This window comes from Sceloporus undulatus, chromosome 1 (genome assembly GCF_019175285.1).
Source record: "Sceloporus undulatus isolate JIND9_A2432 ecotype Alabama chromosome 1, SceUnd_v1.1, whole genome shotgun sequence".
NCBI lineage: Eukaryota > Metazoa > Chordata > Lepidosauria > Squamata > Phrynosomatidae > Sceloporus > Sceloporus undulatus.
Window position 1 is genome coordinate 237852687 of NC_056522.1, and position 21638 is coordinate 237874324.

A 21638-nucleotide genomic window follows, 5' to 3' on the forward strand; every position below is an offset into this window, starting at 1 on the left:
ACATCTCCAAGGAATGTATGTATTAATATACATAAACATTAAATGTACACTTCAAGGCACTACTTTTTTCAACTCAAAAGACCGTTGCTATCCCATCTGAATGATGCTTCTTATTGCTATGTTTTCAGCACACCACAATTTCAGTCTTGGGCACACACCTTTGTTTGGAATGAGCACTTAAAACACAGTTCCCCCAGTTCAGGTGTCATAGGAAACTATGGTTTAACAAGTCAGGATATCAGCATCAAAGCCAGGCACACAAAGCCAAAAGAGGAGTAGAGCATGTTAAGCACAAGATTTGTTTTCAGTCTGATTAAATCATGCTTTATTGAACTGACTCTACATTTTATTGAACTGAACAGGTTTAAGAGAGTGAACTTCTGCTACAGCTCAGCCTCTGTAGTATGAGTAGATGTTTTAAAAAATGGTCTCTCCAAGCAAAGATAAGAGAGCATCTCTACCAAAGTTCAAAATGATGAACTATCACAGCAAGTTCATTCAATCCAAGGAGAAGTTATTTAGAAAACTGAGGTAATGCAGTTCAGTCTTACATACATTCCTTGGAGATGTCCCACTGACTTCAGCTATGCTTATTCCCTCACAAACACGCATAAGAATGAAGCCTGATTCCATCATTTTAAAACAAATATGAGTTTGTTATTCTTAACTGTATTGTATCCTCTTTATCTGTAAGCAAAATATAATGCTTACAGTTAGAGTGAAATATGAAAGAGAAAATATGGCTTCATGAACATACTGAACATTAAATTCTCCAACTACAGTTCTTCACTCTGGAAAAAATACAGAATTATAAATGAAGCAACAGGCATCACATATACTTGACCATACTACATTCTCATGACTGCAGTTTATATAATCTTGCATTCACATGACACTGAATAGTTTAAATAAAAAACATACAGCTAGAGAACTATTAGGCAATCAATAGATGTTATCAGCATCAGAACTAACAGAGGTATTTCCAAAACTTTATTTTATTTTAGTTACATTATATCAATCAAACCAACATGAAACTGACATGAGATTGTGGATAGATATTCAGCATCTCTGTAGAATCAAGATGAGGAAAGCAGGAGAATCAGCAATAGGACCTAATGCTGATTTATCATATTGCCCAGCCAAGATGTTTTTCCTCACAGGATCCCAGGACTCCACACTTACCAGCTTGCTTTTGACCAGTTTTTCTATTGCACTGACAAGATCCGCAGCAGATGGGACATCAGAGGTGCTCTGTCGAGCAGCTAGCAAAGAGGAGGACTGCAAGACACCAGTTTGCAAAGGAACAGCAGGTTAGCAGGAATGAGAGGGTATTAGGAAAGCCAATAGGCTTAGCAGTTTGAGGTCACACATTAGGGTATAAGCAGGAAAAAACACAATAGGAGCATGGAAAATTGTGAGGAAAGGTTATGACATACACAACACAGCAGTACTCAGCAGACTGGCAAAGCAGAACATCAGCTCTGAAATTGTGTTTAGAACATGCATCTATATTGATTAGTTTTTCCTCCCCACAAGGAAGAATTAGACTGGTAGCTTGGTTCTTCCTTGAATATCTTGAGATTTAAAAAAATCTTTCCTCTAGTAATGGAAAAAAATTATTCTAGGATTCTAGAGACTCCTATAGCAAACCTAAAACACAGAGGCACACCTTTTTTCTCTCTTGGTATTTTCATGCTTTTAATTTGAAAAGCACAAGAGAAAGCAAGTTAGATTAAACCAGTGATTTGCCATGCCCTGCATTGTATGTGAAAAACTGGGCATGGCAAATCTTGGCTGTGTCATTGGTAAATCTTGCTAGATGTTCAGTTCACTGCCAAAAATTAGAAATGAAAGACATTTAGAATGTGACTCCTCCCTAAAGCAATCTCTAGAAACATGAATAGGGAAGGCAGATAAAAGTATCAGCTGCAAACATCTTCCGAATTCCAGAACTGCCAAATGATTATCTACATAGATAAAACCTACACACTCTATACTCCAGTTCAAGCTGTATGCATTTCTGTGTTGACAAGAAAGGAAAGAAAGATCTGGCCATTTCTTCAGAGCCTTGGACTTATCAAGAGAAGATTTTAAAAGTTTTTATGTGAATATATGATCTTTTTTTACTTGCTATGTTAGGAATCCCAACATTCACTCAATGTTAACAAAGATGCAGATACAGTCAAGATGCCCTGTGCTGGAATACTGGACCTTAATCAGAGATTTCTTATTCTGAGTGACAGGGCCATGGCTTTCCTAGATCTTGATTGCTCCAAGCTTTAGTAGTACTATGAACAGATACTTTGATACCCCAACCTCTCCTGTTCTGGTTTCTTCTATGTGGAAAGAGATTGGAACAGATATAGAAATCCACATGAGGGTAAGAAAATACTACTTGCACATTGGTCACATGAGCTCTATAAGAGAGATGCATCTTAAAAACCCAGTCTACTTGGATTAATATGTATAGCTTAATTACCTCCACAGGTGCAGGCTTGTAGCCATTCCAAGGAGAGAAGAGTAAGGACTATTACCCATGAAAGAAAATGTAGTGAAATTAATAAGTGAAATGACAGTAAAGATTAGGCAGGTAGCTATCTCAATAAAGCAGACTATTGTCCAAGAGTCAGCTAGCACTGCCAGGTGAAGGCTTGTTAGGACCTGTTGCTGAGTGATCTATTATTATAGTTGCTTTATCCCCAAGAATACCTACACTAGAAATTTTGTAGATATCCTCAAATAACTCATCTCTCACTTAGAGAAAATCAGCAACTCAAATTAAAATCTGTAATTTCATGGAACTGAAAAGGTTACTTCAGCAAAGAACACAGAACGATTATTCTCAAGAGGCCAGAGTCTTAAACGTCACAATAAAAAGCTTTTAAAGGTAACAAAAAGTTGAGCATCTTTCCAGGAACAAACACAGTAAACTCATCTTCACTTTGGATTATTCGGCATTTAAGCAAATTTATTGTAGTCTTCTCTAAGATAGATATAATCATAGCTTTTCTCCAATCTTCTGATTACGAATAGTCAAGATTGCCACTGGTAACTTTTCTTCTGAAGATAATAGAACGAGCTACTAGATCCCAGATTTAAAGCTCCAGTATTTGGCCTGAGAGGCTCTGCAACATATGTCGGTTTCAGCCTCCATTCCAGAGTAAAGTCTGTGTAATATTCATTGTTTTGCTGTCTTATATAGGTGGCTTTATTTTGGTTACGCCCAGCTGTGGGAAGTTGCAAATCACACCTGATGCTTATGTAAGATGAAAGAGCACTTCTTTCTTCCCCAGTGGGAGTATTTCTGTTACCCACCTCTTGCTATTACTTTTTGCTCCATGTAAAAGAGGTACAGGTATTTATATTTTTTATCTCTCACAAGTGAAAAAAGGTAACTCACAGATATGGGTGTGTGGGGGGCATGTTAAGGAAACAGCTTGCACAGAAACAGATAAGCCTCCACCACCCCGAAGGCTACTGATCCAAATATGTTTCCTACAGTTGCTTTAGTGAGAGGAAACATATTTGGGAAAACCTTAACTTAGCCCATAGATAGAAGACATGTGCACCTCCAGAAGTGATTAAGACTGCACTATCCATTATCTCTAGACAACACAGCAAATGGTCAGGAATTATGCATTTAACATTAAATTCTATAAACCCTTTTCATTACAATTTTTCTTAACTTAAACCCCAGAAGGGTTGTTTTCCTTTCTTCATAGGAGTCAGTGCTCCAGTCCTTTTAACAGTTTTGATTACTGACCACTCATCATGCATTTTACAGCCCTACATGTTTTTTGAAATGAAATGGGATGTACTGTATATACTTTACTATAAGCCGAGAAATGTATACCTAAAATTGACCCTAAAATCCTGAATCCACTTATATAGGGGTCAAAATAGTAATACAGGTCAGAAAGATCCTAAAAGAAGCACCAGCCCCAGTGCCTCACTCCCCTTGCCTTGTCAGTGATTTCTGAAAGAGCTGCCAGGCATGAGTGTGTGCGTGTGAGGTGATTCACTTCTCAGTCTGATGGAAAACACTTCTCTTCTATCCTTCCTTCTTCCTATGGATCCTCTCTGCCCAGAAAGCACCACATTTTCCCCAGTTCTTTCCAGTTCCCGGTCCCATAGAAAGCCTTCCTCTCATCCTCTTCTCTCTCTCTGGATCGTCCTTGCCCACCAAGCACCACATTTCTTCTCAGTCCAATGTTAAAACCTTGCCCTTCCTAAGTTTTACCTTCAACTTATCCACCAATCATATCAAAATCCATGATTCTGACCCTAAAACTTTCCTTCAACTTATACATGAGGTTGACTTGTACACAAGTATGTATATGGCATTGTAGATGCATTTCAAAAAGCAAGTTCTTATTCTTCAATACAGAGTGCCTATATTTTTGTGTAAAGGGTATAAGATGTATATAACTGTTTTCACTGATTTTGTTGCAACTGTGTTGTTGTCATTTTGCCTTATGGTTTGTTAACTGTAATAAAGGCATTGATTGATTGATTGAAAAAGAAAGTTAACTCTGTAACTCTTATTTGCTGTGTGCCTGTGCTGTACTGAAATAATGGCTATGAAATGCATAAATTAAATGACCAAAAAGTATATATGTACTGTACTTTAGATGCCCTGCTGGCTGCATTATAACAAACTCCCTTGGAATGTAGTGGACTCTCCTTCCTTGAAGGTCTTTAAGCAGAGGCTGGATGGCCATCTGTCAGGGATGCTTTGATTTGGATTTCCTGCATGGCAGGGGGTTGGACTGGATGGCCCTTGTGGTCTCTTCCAACTCTATGATTCTATATCTACTCCTATGACAAAGTGAATTTGGACACAGCTATAATTTACAGCAGTGGTTCCTAGCCTTTGGTCCTCCAGATGTTTAGGGCTTCAACTCCCATAATTCCTGACTTGGCTATTAGTTATATAGGGTGGGTATCATGGTTTTAGTGTGGTTTTTATGTTTTATAATTTTATATTGTTTTTAGATGAGATTTTAACTGTTTTATTTTAATATGTTTTTAAAATTTTATTTGTGAGCCGCCTTGGGTTCTCTCTGGGGAGAAAGGCGGGATATAAATCAAGTAAATAACAAAAAAAAAATATTTATTTATTTATTTAAGTTGGAACATAAAGATAATTCAGCTTGCTCCTTCTACAAAGTAAAAAAGTTAGATTAATATGAGTAATCACTGGCATCTAATGATTAGCCAAATGTGATGATGAGAAAGAAATTCACTTGCAAGAACAAACATCTACAGTATTTTGCACCTTTCAAGTCTGCTAACAGACTATTAATGAAAGGGTGACTGTATATTTTTTGGCTGGGTGGGCGCTGGAATAGCACAACCATATGTATAAAATTTTCTTCCAGATAAAACCCAGAAGTTTCATGACTTGTTACAGAAATGGCATAGAACAAGTATACAATTGAAAAACTGAGACATAAGAAGTACAGATTTTAACATATGCATTGGTATAGGATATTTATCGCAATAAGACGAGGAGAAGGAAGAACATTCAACAGACTGCTTTTCCAGAAGGTGGTCCTTGTGTTAAAGGAATTTGCTGGATTCACTCAGTTTTCCCCTTGCAACACAGGTGGATTCAACACCAATATTAAGCTAGAACAGCATACATTGAGGCTGTTGTTGTGCAGCAGTGATTTTCAAACAGTTTTTTGGGAACCCAGAGGTTCCTTGGATACTTATCAAAGGTTTCCTATTGAGAAAATCATAATGGCAGGCTGGTCTCCTCTTTCTTCACCACTACTAGTGATCTCTCTTTGAACCTAATGATTGCAGGAGAAGCTTTTGGTATGTTTCAGTGCTTACTCTTACTTCATAAAAGGAGATGGTGAAGTGTCTGGCCAGTGCTCCAGTGTGAAGCAAAAATTTTCACTAGGATATATTAGGCTACAGCTGTTTTCCAAGACCATAGCTATATTAATCTGCTGCAAGAAAAACAGCAAGCGGTCTTGTGGTTGCAGTCCATGAAAGCTTGCACCAAATAAAAGCTTGTTAGTCTCCAATGTGCCACAAGACACTGTGTTTTTCTCCCATAGCTCATTTGTTTGAAAACCACTGCCCTACAGCAAAAGTATGAAATGCAAAACAAATGAAGAAAAGCTACAGAAACAAGCAGGCTAGATCATGAATATTTTGGCTTGAGGCAAGGAGAGTAATATCCTTAGGCACTGTAAGAAAGACTTTGAAGTTGGAATACATACTGTCATTCTTTCTGTAAAGAAAGTAAAGATGTATAGCAAAGTTCAACATATAATAGTCTAATGAAACATCATGCCCTATTCCTTAAAACTAGCAGAATGTTTTTTTAGAAGTTATTTCAAGGTAAGGGAGAAAAAGGTCAGAGTCCCTACCATTTCATCTTGTGTAGGATCATTATCAAAAATCTTCATTGGTGGAGGGAGTGGTGTATGAGATTCTTCATCTGGTTCATCTTCACCCCAACCTTTCTTGCTCTTCTGAAAGCAACAGAATTATCATTACAAGCTGAAAGAAGTTTGGGTGATCCTATGAATGACAGGTTTTTCTCAGGCAAGGAGTACTCAGAGGTGGTTATGTCAGTTTCTTCTTCTGAAATATAGCCCATAGCTCCTGGTATTCTATGGTGGTTCCCCCATCCAAATTAATCACATACAATAAAAATACTACCACAAATGAAACCATTAGGTTTAAATTAGCATACTTCTAAAGTTAACGTGTACCTGTACCTCATCTGCACTGTCTCCCTGAGGTGTGGTTTCATCCCCAGGCTTGGGAGATCCTAGGTCAAAGCTCTTCCTTCCTTCACGTACTTTCTTCTGCTTTTTGATGTTACTCTCTGCCTTGCCACTGTTCAGTCGGCGTACAGGGCTTGTTAGCCACTTTTTCAGTGTGTTGGTTGAGCGCTTTGGGCCTGGGGAGCTCTGGATAGAATTGAGGGATGACTGAGGCTGCAAATTGGCCACAGATTCTGACTTTCCACCATTTTCATTGGAGGAGGCTGAATAAGAATCTGCCAGAAAAGAAAATAAGCAACACTCTGTCTTAGGTTAAGTTTATTCAGGAATAGAGTTTTGTTGACAAAACTTTAAGATAGAAAACAGGAGCTATTCTTAAGGGAGAAGAGGAGACTCATAAGTGCCACTTCAGTATACTGAATGTATACATGTATAACACTCTTCTTCTTTTATTGACTGATATAGTTAGTAACTATAGCTGTCTTGTCATGTGCTTGCCAAGGAAAGTATTTTGTTTTTTCTGGCCAAGCTAGTGGGCCTAAGTCCCTTTAACATGCCATAGCTGCCTTATCTGTGGAAAAAAGCTGGCTTTGGCTAGTCACTGCAACTGTTATTTTCAGCCTATTTGTGCACACTAAGCAACACGAAACTGGCAAGAGATAAGCAACAGCTGAAAATGGTTCCACTCTCCTATCTCATGTGTGATAGGTTTTGGCCATTTTCCATTCACAGAAACCACATGATTTGGAGACTGGTCGAGAACACAGACCATTATCAGAATCCTGCTTGTCAGTAAATTCCAAGGTCTGAGACTGGTTAATTTAATACTCTGAAAAGATATGTAGCACACAAATTAGTTACCTTGTTCTCAACCTCATAGTCCTGTTTCATACAATTCACTTAAACTCACCATGTGCTCAATATAGAGTGGGTACTGTCTTTGGAGGACTGTCACCTGCATTGGCTAAAGAGGTTTTGTAATTTAGAAGAGACCCAGTTGCCAGTGCAGTTCAATCAGCTACTTATACTAGAAGTTTTTCCATTAGTTTATTAAAATGACAATATATATGCTGAGGACTTGAGTGCTTATGGAAATCTCTTATTGACATCTCTACATAATACAGCTTTGTTCACCGATATAGGAGAGTCACTGAAGAGCATGCTAGTATTGCAAATAGGATGGATTTTTTTTGCTTGTGAAATGACGCAAACAGTTTACTATTCAATATTATTATTTAATGATGTTAAACTTTGGCACAAAATGCTGTTAATACATGCTACCATTCTACAAGTTAACAACCTAAAATTACTGGATGGACAATGTAGTCATCAAGCTATAGACCAGACCAGTCTCTCCCAAAATGTGAATAAGAAGGAAATTTTCTCATATAGACAGCACACAAACAATTACAGTGTAGGAAGCTTCTATGTAGCTAAGCAACAACTCAAGAAAGTAAAGCTTGAACAATCAGCACTTTTTTCATATCAGTGTTCTTTTAGGACTTCAAACATTTGAGGGTCACTTAGGGTATTTTTGTATTCTATTGTGAAAGATTCCACAACTCTCAGGAAGAATGTTTTAGGGGACAAAAAGAACTTAAATAGATAAGAGGAAATCAGGGAAACCTGCTTGCCTTGACTTGTATAAATGAAAAATTTTCAGCTAAGGCAAATGTTGTTGTTGTGTGCCTTCAAGTTGTTTCCAATTTACGGCGATCCTAAGGCAAACCTATCACAGGGTTTTCTTGGCAAGGTTTCTTCAGAGGAAGTTTGCCTTTGCCTCTCTCTGAGGTGGAGAGATTGAATCACCCAGTGGTTTCCATGACTAAGTAGTAACTTGATCCATGGGGCTTCAGGGTCATAGTCCAATGCTAAAACCATTACACCACACTGTCTCTCAAGGAAAAACTACCAGTAGATAAAATTGTTTGTGAAGCAGCAGCAAGAATTAGATTGACATGCATCTTTCAGATTTTGTTTATTTCGAGAAACAAAAACTGAAAAGAATTCAAGGAGTATGGACAATTTTCTTTCTTTCTTTTTTAACGTTTGATCTCTTTTTATGCGTTGATCACTGTTTTTATGATGGGGGAGGGTTGGGGTTTTGGGGTTTTTTAATTATAATTTTTAAATGTTTGATGTTTTATCTATACTCTTGGAATCTGCTTTGATTCCTTTGTGAAAAAGCGGAATGCAAATAAATAAAATGAACTACTTGCTCTCTTCTTTAAAAAGATATGCCATGGTCTCATTCCTTCAGCTTAACTATATGTAGAACTGTATATTCAATGGTTTTGTCATATTTGTTTCAAAATGTATAAGGACTACTTAATACAGTAGTAACTATTCTGTAGATTATGGAACCCATAGGAACAGCAACCTCTATTAATTGTATGGACCAGTGAAGACCTTTTACGCTTAGAGGATGCATGCCTTAAGTAATTCCTCATAAAAAACAGTACAAAAACTGGATGGCGCAGTAGTTAAATGCCGGTACTGCAGCCATTCACAGCCACAAGGTTGTGAGTTTGAGCCCAGGCACAGCTCCAGGGTCCACTCAGCCCTTGCATCTTTCTGAGGTTGCTAAAATGCATACCCAGCTTGTTGGGGGCAATTAGCTTACACATCGTAAACCACTTAGGGAGTGTGAAGTCGAAGGCTTTCATGGCGGCATCCATAGTTTTTTGTGGGTTTCTCAGGCTATGTGGCCATGTTCTAGAAGATTTTCTTCCCGACATTTTGCCAGCTTAGGGAGTACTTAAGTGCATTGATAAGCAGTGTAGAAATGTACTCGCTAATGCTATTGCTTTATTACTGATAATATTCTTATGTACTTAGGCAAGATGAAGCCCATGCTAAGCAAGGGCCAGCTACAACTGAGAAGCATACAGCTTTATCAAGCTTCTGCATGAGTAGATGCTTCATGCTTGAGTTTTGAAGCATGGATGAAAGAGATAATTAAGACAAAATTTGAAAAGTAACATCTAGACTCTTTATTTTTGAATCCAAACCAGTCTCACTTATGAACTATATGCTAAAGTAATGGTAAAAGAGGTAAGAGCCTTTTGTATCAATGAAGGGAGTACAAGCAGAGATAGGTGAGAGTGCAATATTGGACAGAATTTTTTCGCAAGAAAAAGAAAATCTATTTTAAGTATCATCATTCTTCTGTGTGTAAACACACACACACTCTACATATACACACAATGGGATGAATGCATACAAAATCAAGTGTACACAGTTACCACTGAAATCTGACTTAAGTCTGAACTAAGCTCATTTTAATAAGATCAGCTGTTTCCACTTGACTTAATGTGTGTGTCACAATTATTTTTAAATATTAAGTGAACCAACTAAAACCCACTGTTCAAATGAGAAGCAGGAAAAAACTACATTAAGCAAGGTTTTATGATACCATGTTTCCTTGTAAACTTCAAACTCTGAACAGTTCCATTAATGCGGGCAATTCGATCAGTCTTTTAAATAAATCCCAAGGAGCTCTTGCATTCCAGCTGTGACTCTCAAGACAAACTTGTGGTTTTACATGAAGGCTGGCTTTCAAGCCCAGCCAATCCTGCATTCTAAATCAGCACTTTTGAAATAGTGCCTCATGGATCTCAGTCTCAGTGACAGTGAGTAGTAACGGAAAGATTGGGGTGGGTATGTTAATATTTGGGGAGATTTTATTTCATTAACATATGATACACAAGTGCAGCCAACTTAGATGGTTCTACACCTTCAAGTTTAGTAAGAGCACCATCTGAATATTTTATCTACAGTACCAAGAATGTAATGACTATTCAAAAGAAACCAGTTTCATGTGGTAGCTGCTGCCACTTATGTAAAGTTTAGTAACTTTTGTTTTTTTGATTGATAGTTTTGGTTCAGGCTTGTTTCCAAAAGGTATCTGTGAAAAATTTGCAAGCTGTGAAAACATTCCTTAAAAAAAATGACTGGCTACTTGTTCAAAAGCAAGGGTGGAAGATATTTCATGTTTAAAAAGGCTCTTCCTTAAGCAATGACATTACAATTGCAAAATAACACAAAATGGGTGTCTTATACTGTATTTCAAGATGGCTCTGTTACCTAAAGACACAATTCTACAAACAGATCTTTCTGATTGGTTGCTGTTAGTGGAATGTTACAAGGCAGTGTTGGCTCATGGTTAGTTATCCTCCCAAATCACAGGACAGTACAAGTTGAGTCTCCTTTATCTGGATCCCCCCTCGGATACCAAAATCCTTGGATGCTCAAGTCCTATAGTACCCAATGATGGTGTGGCCAACATTGAGGACAAGGACACCTTGACCCCTGCCCCCCCCCCCATCCCAGAGCCAGCCTCACCGCTCACCACAGCAGGTGGCAGGGGATTAATTATTTTTATTATTTTATTTCCTTATATCCTGCCTTTCTCCCAATATAGGGACTCAAGGCAATGAATACATATAAACAAATCTTAACTTTTCTTCCTCCTCTTCTCTCTCTCCCCCCCCCCCCCCGTTGCTGCTGCTATGGCTCTTCCTCCTCCTTTTCCTTCGTCCTCATCCTCTTACTTCGCCTTCACCTCCTTCTCTTACCCCCATCACATCACTGCCTGTTGGGGATGCTTTAATTGTGATTTCCTGCATGGCAGGGGGTTGGGCTGGATGGCCCTTGTGGTCTCCTTCCAAATCTATGATTCTATGCCATCGCCACTGCTCCTCTTCCTTCCTCCTCATCCTCTTACTTCACCTTCCCCCCTTCTCTTATCCCATCCCATCACTGCCATCACTGCTCTTCCTCCTCCTTTTCCTTCCTCCTCCTCTTCTTCCCCCCCCCCCCGTCGCAGCTGCCACCATTCGTCCTTTTTCTTCTTCTTCTTCCTCCTCCTCCACTGCCACTACCCCCACGGGCTTGCTATCCACAGATGCTCAAATCTGCTGATGGCAAGTCCACAGATATGGAGGGTGGACTGTACTAAAACTTGAGAATGTTTTATAAAATACAGTGTTATTTGACCCTACAAAGACTGAATAAGACCTGCTCAAAAGTTATAGGTAATTGCTGGAGCAACAGAGGCATCTATTTATCACACATTTAGACATATTTGTTCATAATATTAGCCTGTAAAAAAGAAAGAAAGAAGGAAAGATATGTTTTGCCACTGGATCATTAATGATGGTAGAATCAGAAGATGCATAGTTATTTGTACAGTTATTAACAGCTGCACAAATAAGCATTCCTCCCCTTTTCATCTTCATGCAGCTTGAAAGTCTGAACCGCAACCTGTCTGCTTCAAGGATGAGTGACAAATTTCAAACTTCTAAAGAAGACAAGCAAACTACCCCAAGTAGAAATAGACTAAATACAAAATGAGAGACTTCTAAGAGAAATCTGAAGACAGTTTTTATTTCAATCTGAAAAAAGGACCATAAAATTTGCTTGATTAATGTTTGGTTTCTTTCATCCAGGTTGTCTAGGTCAATAGGAAGTTAAACAACCCAAGCATTACTGTGCAAAAACCTGCATTCCCGCCCTTTATGAAGAATGTGATTATGGGATTAACGTGAAGGATTTTTTTTAAAGCTTTCATCAAAATATTGTCAACCCATCATGCCACAGTTTCCTGGACTGTACTTTTCAGACCAGTCTTGAAGAAAATATACCCTGAGCAACATGAAACAGCCTCATGTAAATACTTTCAATTAAAAGGTGAAATGAAACATGGAGCAGTGCTGTATCTAACAGTCACAGGTATCTTTTAAAAAAAATAACTGAAAATAGAATATAGCTTGTGCGTCTGACCAAATTCCAATTCTAGGAGATGCACTAACCCAAAAAGGGAAAACAATATTTTTCATTGGACCAGTGTTTCTTGACAAACGTTCTTGACAAACATTTCTTATTCACTTAAAAGTAGCACTTTTAAGACTAACAGGGAAGATTTATAGTTTTGTTATATATTTAGTATTATCTGTCAGAGAGTTCTGGTGCCCCAACAAACTTGAGAATTCCATAGCACTGCTATGGCGGTTAAGGTGGTGTCAAACTTCATTATTTCTACAGTGCAAATGCAGCCTCAGTATTGCAACCTATTGTAAAACTCAGCTTTACAACATGTATGTATAAAACAATAATCCACATACAGAATTTATTTACTTAATTTATATACCACCTTTCTCCTTGCACAGAACTCCTTGCATTAAATCATAGATGGCTTCTGCTTGAATGACCCATGCAGGCCTACAGTCTATTGCTTCTTCTGAAGTAAATTATTCTACTGCATCTTTTCATCTAGACTGATGGAAATATCTGATTAAGACTGGTGTAAACATACAGCAGAATTACCCATTCACAACAAAAGCCAGAACACAAAAATCACACAGAGATACACTGGACAGTTCCTTTGGCTCACTGGAACATTTAATTACTGAATGTAGATTTTTCTATAACATACCATTTAAGAGATAAAAAGGGGCTTCCCTGCACATTGTACAAATGCTGCAGTAGTTATTCATTTTCTTAAAAGTGCTCTTGTTTTATTCAAATCATTATCTATTGTGCCGTTTTTTGTGAGGATAGATATCATGACCAAACGCCAATGACATAAAAGGCCAGATATGCAACAAGACCAACCTTTTAAATTAGTAATTTTTAATAGTCTATCTGTCTTTCCCTTGATACTATTTCCCCCAATTGCTATCCTTTCTTTTTTCTAACTGTTGCTGTAGCAAAGATGAATGGCAAGAGTGGATAAGGAACAGGTAAAGCCAGGCAGAAATATCCACTTAGCAATGAAGGTCACTGGGACAGGCCAATTCTCTGCCTAACCTACTGTGGAGGGTTGCCATGAGAATCCTGGAGATGCAGGGAGAAACATGTACTGTGTCCTGAGCTACTTAGAAGAGTGAGATTTTAAAAATTCATAATTAAACGGTAAATAAGGTATTGATTGCATGTATAAAAGCCAAATTGATCCAATTCTACAGAATTAAAAACATGTTAACTGGTGTTCTGTAAAATGTAGTTGATAAAGTTTGGCCAGAAAATACATAGATCAGTTAATTTCTCATTTCTATGTGTGTGTGCTATTATTCTGAACTTGTACCAAGGTTGTTTGTTGGCATGTACAGTATTGTCACAGAGGATCTCAAGTAAAAAAAGAAAAAAAGAAAAAGAGCAGAACTGAATACACTTATTTTTAGCTGCACATGGTTCCTGACAGCTAGTGGGGATATGGCCCAATATGTGGTTACGAATGAAAGGAAGAGTGAAAGATCAGTTAGCAGGCAAGTGTTTCACAATGTAAGAGTATGACTGATTTCCTTTGTGAACCCTATTAACTTAACTTTTCAAGAAGCTGGTGCCTTTATAGACTCAAACAGCACCATCTTTACTGTTGCCTCATGTAATCGTTCATGTTAACCAAGCATAATAATTAACAAGATCCTTCAGTTCCTAAAGGGATCCTAAAGCCCTGAAAGAACAAACTCAAAAGGCCATTAACTAGATAGTTTTTCTTCTTCTACTGCAAACTGTGAAAGGAAGGAACTGGACAGCTATATACTAGCTGCTTTGACCTATCAAATTTGTGACTTGGGAGAAATGGAGAGATGGTAAACCTGCTTCAAGAATTTGGCTGAGAACTCTGGAATTATAAATCACAGAAGTTCTCCCTATTTAATTCACTCTCAGCTTACTGGACACCCATCCTCGATTGTGTAACAATAGGGTGCATCTACATTGTAGAAATAATGCAGTTTGAAACCATGTTAATGGCCATGGCTCCATCCTACAGAATTCTGGGATTTGTCATTTGGTGAGGCTCCAGCACTCTTTGGCAAGAAGGCTAAAGACCTTGTAAAACTACAAATCCCTCAAGTTGAGCTCTACTCATGGCAATCCTATAGATGAGAAATCTCCAAGGCTGCCTGTCTTCTACTGCTCTGCTTAAGTTTTGCAGACTCATGACCATGGCTTCCCTAACTGAATCTAGCCATCTGTCGTGTGCCTTTCTTTCTTTCTTTCTTTCTTTCTTTCTTTCTTTCTTTCTTTCTATTACCCTCAACCTTTCCCAGCATTATTATCCTTTCCAATGATCCATGCTTTCGCATGATGTGGCAGCCTCAATTTGACTGTCTTGGCTTCCAGGGGTACTTCAGGCTTGATCTGTTCAACAACCTATTTGTTTATTTTTTTGGTTGTCTACAGTATCCTCAGCACTCTTCTCCAGCATCACATCTCTACATTGGCCTAAATCCGATTGCTAGTCCCAACTAGTCTACACCCAATGAATCAATGGGATTTAAATATTTTGACTTACCATTTAGCAGTTGGGTCTACTCTAGTTGGGACAACCAATTAGATTTTAGCCCTCCTAATTGTAAATACCCAAACAAATGTGCTGAAATGACCTGCCATATGGTTAAGTTGAGAAAAATGGCTTTGTACTACAAGCCATGCTATATAGCTTCCAACCATTGTACTGCATCATTGCAGATTGGTTACAAGAAAGGTAGAAGACAGTTATGACCACATCCCTTTTAAGTCAGCAATCATTAACTTCAAATTGTGGGAATCACTAATGACTGTGACTGCCAGGTCACTGGTTTAAAATACTGAAGTATAGTATCTGTAATCATGCTCTTGCAGAGCTTTATGCTTTTAAATTGTTCTCATGTTTGATTTGTGCATCATTCACTCACTAGTCTAATCGGAGTGAGGCACTTCAAAAAATTATTACAAGAAGCGAATCTCTTGTTTTTTAATCAGCATTGTATAGGCTTGTGCTGCCCTTAGATGATGTAATCTCTTCTAATAAACAATTTATGTCATTAACAGTTCAAATGGAGAATCCTTTCATAGCCTAATTGGGAGCCCGCAAATGAAGATGATCTTGGATGCTGTGCAGAACAATCGCTCCTGTGTTGAGCTAAACATCTGCTGGTAAAGCAAATGTATTAGAGCTACATTAGAACCTTGCATTGCAACTACTGCTCTTCTAACCAATTTGGAAAATGGGTGAGGGCTGCAATTCTACACAAATACTAGGAGTAAGTGTGACTGAATTTAATAGTGCTTATTTCTGTATATTCATGTGTAATCAGTGTATTAGCTTGGCATTTTTAGTAGAGCCAATTCAATTTTCTCTAACTTGGAACTACCTGCCATGTACATGGTGGCTGAAAGACTTACAGCCTGTACAGTCTGGCATTATACACCAGCCTCAGGGAAGAGTGGGGGCATGGCATCCACACGATGCACACCACGATGCTGCTCTGCTGCCACTGTCACACCGTGCACCCGACTGCACAGTGAGTGGCATCATGGCACTCCTTTGATGCTGTGTCCAGATGACAAAGTGCCAAAAGGAGTGCCAGAAGGTGCCACGGTGGCAGCAAAGGCACCCTTTCCGCAGTGCAAAAAGAAGCTGCTTTTTGTGGCTCCCTTTTTGCACCATGGAAATGCAGATTGGGGCCATGGCGTGTCGCTGCCGTGGCCCTGGTCCAGTGCTGAAAGGGGCGGTCTGTTCAGCCCCATAGTCTTAAAAACTTGTAGGGCACAAGTTTGGGGGAAGGTTGAACTTGAATCTAGCACTGCTATTCAAGTCATTGTCACTCTAACTACTGTCAACTGCAATGATGAAAACAAAGGTATACCTGCAATTATATTCAAAAGCATCCATTTCCCAACATTGAAAAGCTCTTTCCTTGCTTTAATTTCCAAGCACCAATAAAGGAGCATCAGGTATAGGCTTACCCATTAAGATGGATTTTTTTCTCAAAGACCCTGCAAATTAGCTTATTCTTTCCAACATGTCTGCATCAAGGATTACATTTATTCAATGTATGCTACAGGCATCAACCTTCCTTCAGTAAGTTAACATTTTATGATCAAATTCATTTTTCATATACTGTAGTGAAGTCTCAGCAATAAAACTTTGCATGTCATTTCCCTAGATGGGTTCTTCTTAAATGCACTAGGTTGAACAATCTGAATGAATTTCAATTTGTCCTAAGAAGTTAGGTTCTTCAGGAGACGCAAACATGGAATCTTTCTGAAGACATGTTGTAGGAAGATTTGCTTCATGTGAGGAAATGCCCACAGCACCGCTACTTCGGTGCATTCTGCAGAGCACCAAAGAACAATAGGGGTGGTATAAGAGAGATAGTAGCTGATTCTTAGAAGTGTTCAGCAAAAAGAAATACAGTCAGCCCTCGTTATCCATGGATGTTTATACACAGATTCAAGCACCCATGGCTTGAAAATATTTTTAAAAGTATAAATTTCAAGTATCAAACCTTGATTTTTCCATTTTATATAAGGGACACCATTTTGTTATGCCATTGTATTTAATGGGACTTGAGCATACACGGATTTTGTTATTCACGTGGGTTCCTGGAACCAAACCCCAGCAGATAACACTGTTCAGGCATACCTCTGTTAACAAAGCCTCTAAAAAAAAAGCTCCTTTTTACAAATCCGTTTACACCCAGGTCTACTTTTACTTCTTTGTCAAGCAGGAAGGTGTCTCCCCACATCAGTATCAGCAACGAGAGGATAGGAAAGGAAGGGCTGGGAAAACACAGTTTTGGTGTTGCAAATCAGCAGAATACCTGCAGTAAATACTGCAATAAACTTTAAGCTGAGAAATAATGGAATTCTACTCTAGCCGATGCTACTGTATCTGTGTGCCCTGTCTACAACAGGCAAAGTAAACAGCAACTACCTCCAGAACTCCTTAAAGCATAAAAACAAAACAAAGAGGAAAACAAATAAGCCTCCTTCACCAGCAACTCCTAGCATGTTTAAGAAGCATAGATCTATACATTTGGTCACCAAAATGTAAAGCATAGTAAAAGTAGATATTGATGAAGGCAAAGTCATCCCTGGATACATTTTGAAAGAAGATCTCAAATTGTCTCTAAAACGTTGTTTATTTATGCATGGGTCACCTGACTCAATCGTTTCACTTTCCATGTGTTAGTTTTGACAAAAGGTTTGTTGAAATATGGTGAACTACTCTTTTTTGTGTGTCATGTAGGACATCTCCCCCCCCCACTCCTTTGGCACCAAATTTTCTGTTAAAGAAATAATGCCCAGAGACACATATACTTCATTAACTGAGATATACTTGTAATGTTCTAACAATTCAGAAAACAACTAGCCTGCACAGATGGGGTTTAAATAATGAAGCATGATTCAAGTAACCAATATCAGTCATATGGGTTAAATACTACATGATATTTAAGAGCAAGCTGAGTCATTATCAGTCTGATATGTTATGCTTGCCAATCCTAAAACCAGCCTTTTATTTTAGTTAGCATGAAATAATATTGTAAAGATACATAAAAAATCTGTTCCCTTAATTATCTGTCAGGCAGTAAGCAACTAAGTAAGTAACCACCTCAGAGGACATATATACACCGCCTCTAACTCCCACACTGAACAAGTATCTCTGTGTCTAAATACATCTTCAGTCACCCAAAAGCCACCTTGACATTTTTCCTGGTTAAAGAGATAAAATCTCAGATTGCAAGCTATGCCACTGCTTAGTTAGTCATACTGCTTAACAGCTTCACATTTATAAGCAATGTGAGATTAGCTACTAAAAAGTTGTGTTCAGTGAAAAGAATCCCACTCTGGGTGTAACTATATTCTTCAACCAACCCAAACAGAACTTGTCAACTGTGAACAAAGAACATAAAATCTATTCAGTTGACTTTTTCATTGACCTTATGTTAGATTCTGCAGACATCTTGTGTGACTAAAGTTTGTTCAGAACATACCTGTGTCTTATCTTTGCCTTTAGTCATTAGAGTAGAACATGTTACATGAAATAGTGGTTCATTTGATTTCATTTAGTAAACATGTTATCAAAAGTTTTTTTTAAACCATTAAGAATTCATTTTGTAATGACGTACAGTGCTATATAGTCAGTCCTTCACATTTGCAGCTTTGTTTCTTGTGGTTTTGATTTTTCACAGATTTCATTTAGTATGTTCTCTCTAGGAATCTCTACTTCTTCCTGTGTGACTGTCTGTCTGACAGAAGTTGTGCTGAAGGACTTAGAGATTCCTAGAGAGAACACCTCTCCTGGAATTTGTGGATCCTCCAGTGCAATTCCATGGTCAACCTCTGGCAGATGCTGGAGGACCTTCAGTTGTGCTGGAGGACCTACAGATTCCTAAAGAGGTGTTATCTTCAGTAAAAAATAGTTTTTCTCATTTTCATGGGGGTCTTTTGCTCCTAACCCCAGCAAATGTGGAGGGGCCCATTGTACAAGCACTATACTAAACCATTTATTTTACGCCACATTCTTAAAATTATACTCAGGTGAACAGTTTAGAACTGAGAAAGAGGGTCAGTCCAACTACATAATAAAAAGGCAGTCTAAATGAATAGTTCAAAGGTTCTTACTATCCCACTCTAGCGATTCAAACAGCAATCCCTGCTCTGGAAATACTTGTTACCTGAACCAGTCTGAGAACAGGGTGGAACAACAGCACCTGGATCCCTTCTTAGGGGTTATTTCACCTTACCATTGTTCTTTAATGTAGGTTTCAAGGATCAGAGGACAAGTAGGTGAACATGCTGATACTAGCCACCTGTATACCACTACACAAGAGTAGTTGCAGGCTATTTTTTCTAGAAAGTATCCCTTCCTTAGAAATACATTTGACCTCATATTAAGTACATTATGATAACTGAAGTATGCATACTTGTGATTAATCAGATTTTAAAGCTCACTTACTACAGAAACAACTTCTTTTGTTTATTATTTGTAATATTTAAAACTTCACAGCCTCACACATTTTGTACATTTGGTGTTAAGGCCTCCCTCACAACCATTCTGCATGCACTAGAACAAGGAGAGGTGGGCATTGATACCTGTCCTTCTAGAAGATCTGTGACTGACTCAACATAATGGGTGCAGAAACTGCTACATTAAAAATGTATAGCTTGCATTTCAACTTGGAATTATTGACTTATATTAAGTATTCAATGTTTACTCTGGCATCAAGAGAGAAATACACCCTCTTTGTAACCAGGGTGTGTAAAGAGCCCAATTAATCTCCCTTTGATTGGGAAGCTAACTAACACACTGTGTTTTGCTTCCACAAACGACACAAAAAAGCCAACAAAAACCTCCCCACAGGACTGAACATGTGAACTCTCACTTGGTTCATCACATCAGAACAAATTAAATCTTAACCATTTTTGTATCAGCTGGGAACGAACTGTAAAACTATAACTATATGTAAGGGTTCTTTTATTTCCTCACCTTCATGCCATTCTCCTTGTCCTCACACTACTTACACTACACCTCTTTCCAAAGCCAATTACACTAAAAATGAAGGGGGAAAAACATCCAAGGAGGATTCATGCTTAAATGCACTGGGCTAGAAAGTTAACAATACTTCATAATTTTCCCTTTCTGCAAACTATCCATCAAGAATGACACTTTTAGGGGCCTTTTAAAGGCTCTCCTCTCCACTGCATCCTAACCAATTGTTGTCCATAGTCAGGACATCAGTACTCCCTCATTTCTCAATGCAATGCATTATATGGATGGTCAGTTCATTTGGAACTTTGCCTGTTGTTGTTGGTCTGCCTTTGAGTAAATCCCAACACATGTTGACTCTGTAGATTAGACATTTCCAAGACTTGCTGTCATCCACTGCTCTGTTTAGGTCATGTAAATTCAAGCCTATGACCTCCCTTATTGAGTCTAGCCTCTTCCTCCCACCCTCTACTATTCCCAGCATTGTTGTATATACACTCACCCCTCCACATTTGTGGCTTTGGCTTTTGTGCATTTCATTATTCACATATTTTATTAATATGTTCTAAGAATATCTATGTCCTCCAGTGCAACTCTATGGTCAACTTTAACCAATAGTTGTACTGAAGGACCTAGAGATTCCTAGAGAGAACACTCCACTAGGCATTTGTAGCTTCTCCAGTGCAATTCTATGGTCAATGCCTGGCAGATGTTGACAACAGAGTTGCACTGGAGGACCTAGAGATTCCTAGAGAGGTGTTTTCTCAGGTAAAAACATAGTGTTTTTGTTATTTGTGGTTGTTCCACATCCATGGGGGTCCTGTGGAGGGACGAGTGTATAGAGTCATGCCTTTTCATGATGTGGCCAAAGTATGACAGCCTCAATTTGATCATCTTGGATTCCAGAGAGATTTCAGGCTTGATCTCTTCAATGACCTATTTGTTTGTCTTTCTGGCTGTCCACCAGTCTCCTCACCATCTTCTCCTTGAGCACCACATCTCAAATGAGTCTATTTTCTTCTTACTAGGCTTTTTCACTATCCAACTCTTACATTTGTACATGCAGATCCTCATGATTATTATTTTGTTTTCTTTATTCTGCAGCAAGGCTGCCTTTGCACTTTCTTCTTTGACCTTCCTTAGTAATTCATCCAAGTCTGTGATGTTTTTTGTTAGTAATAATAAATATAATAATTAAAATCTTTATTTGTATCCCGCCCTTCCAAACAATCAGGGCGGCTTCACATGATGCAGCAAGTGCAAGCAAATACCAGGTTAAAAACATATACACAACAACAACAATAATCTAAAAAACAACAATAAAGCCCCTTAGCCCAACCTCATGGCCACGGAAGAGGAGGGGGCCCACAGGATATTTAATCGTGGAATGCCTGCTTGAATAGGAAGGTTTTTGAGTCCTTCCTAAATTGGGCCAGGGGGTAGATGAGCGGAGCTCCGTGGCAGCGTGTTCCAAAGGGCTGCAGCTGTGGAAAAGGCCCTTTCGAAGTGGAGCAACTGGCCCCAGGCACCTTCAGTATTGCTGCCCAGATGTTCTGAGGGTGCGAGGCGGATGTATGGGGAGAGGCGGTCCTTTAGTATCCTGGGCCAAGCCATTTAGGGCTTTA

At 38.6% G+C, this 21638-nt stretch overlaps 1 protein-coding gene across 1 annotated transcript in view; it reads right to left on the minus strand.

Moving 5' to 3' along the window:
- Positions 1-21638, minus strand: part of KALRN (kalirin RhoGEF kinase) — a 695315-nt gene that overhangs the window by 46992 nt on the left and 626685 nt on the right. The window contains 3 exon segments of the mRNA XM_042446189.1: positions 1183-1278; positions 6387-6491; positions 6735-7024. Of these exon segments, the coding sequence (XP_042302123.1) occupies positions 1183-1278; positions 6387-6491; positions 6735-7024 (491 nt within the window).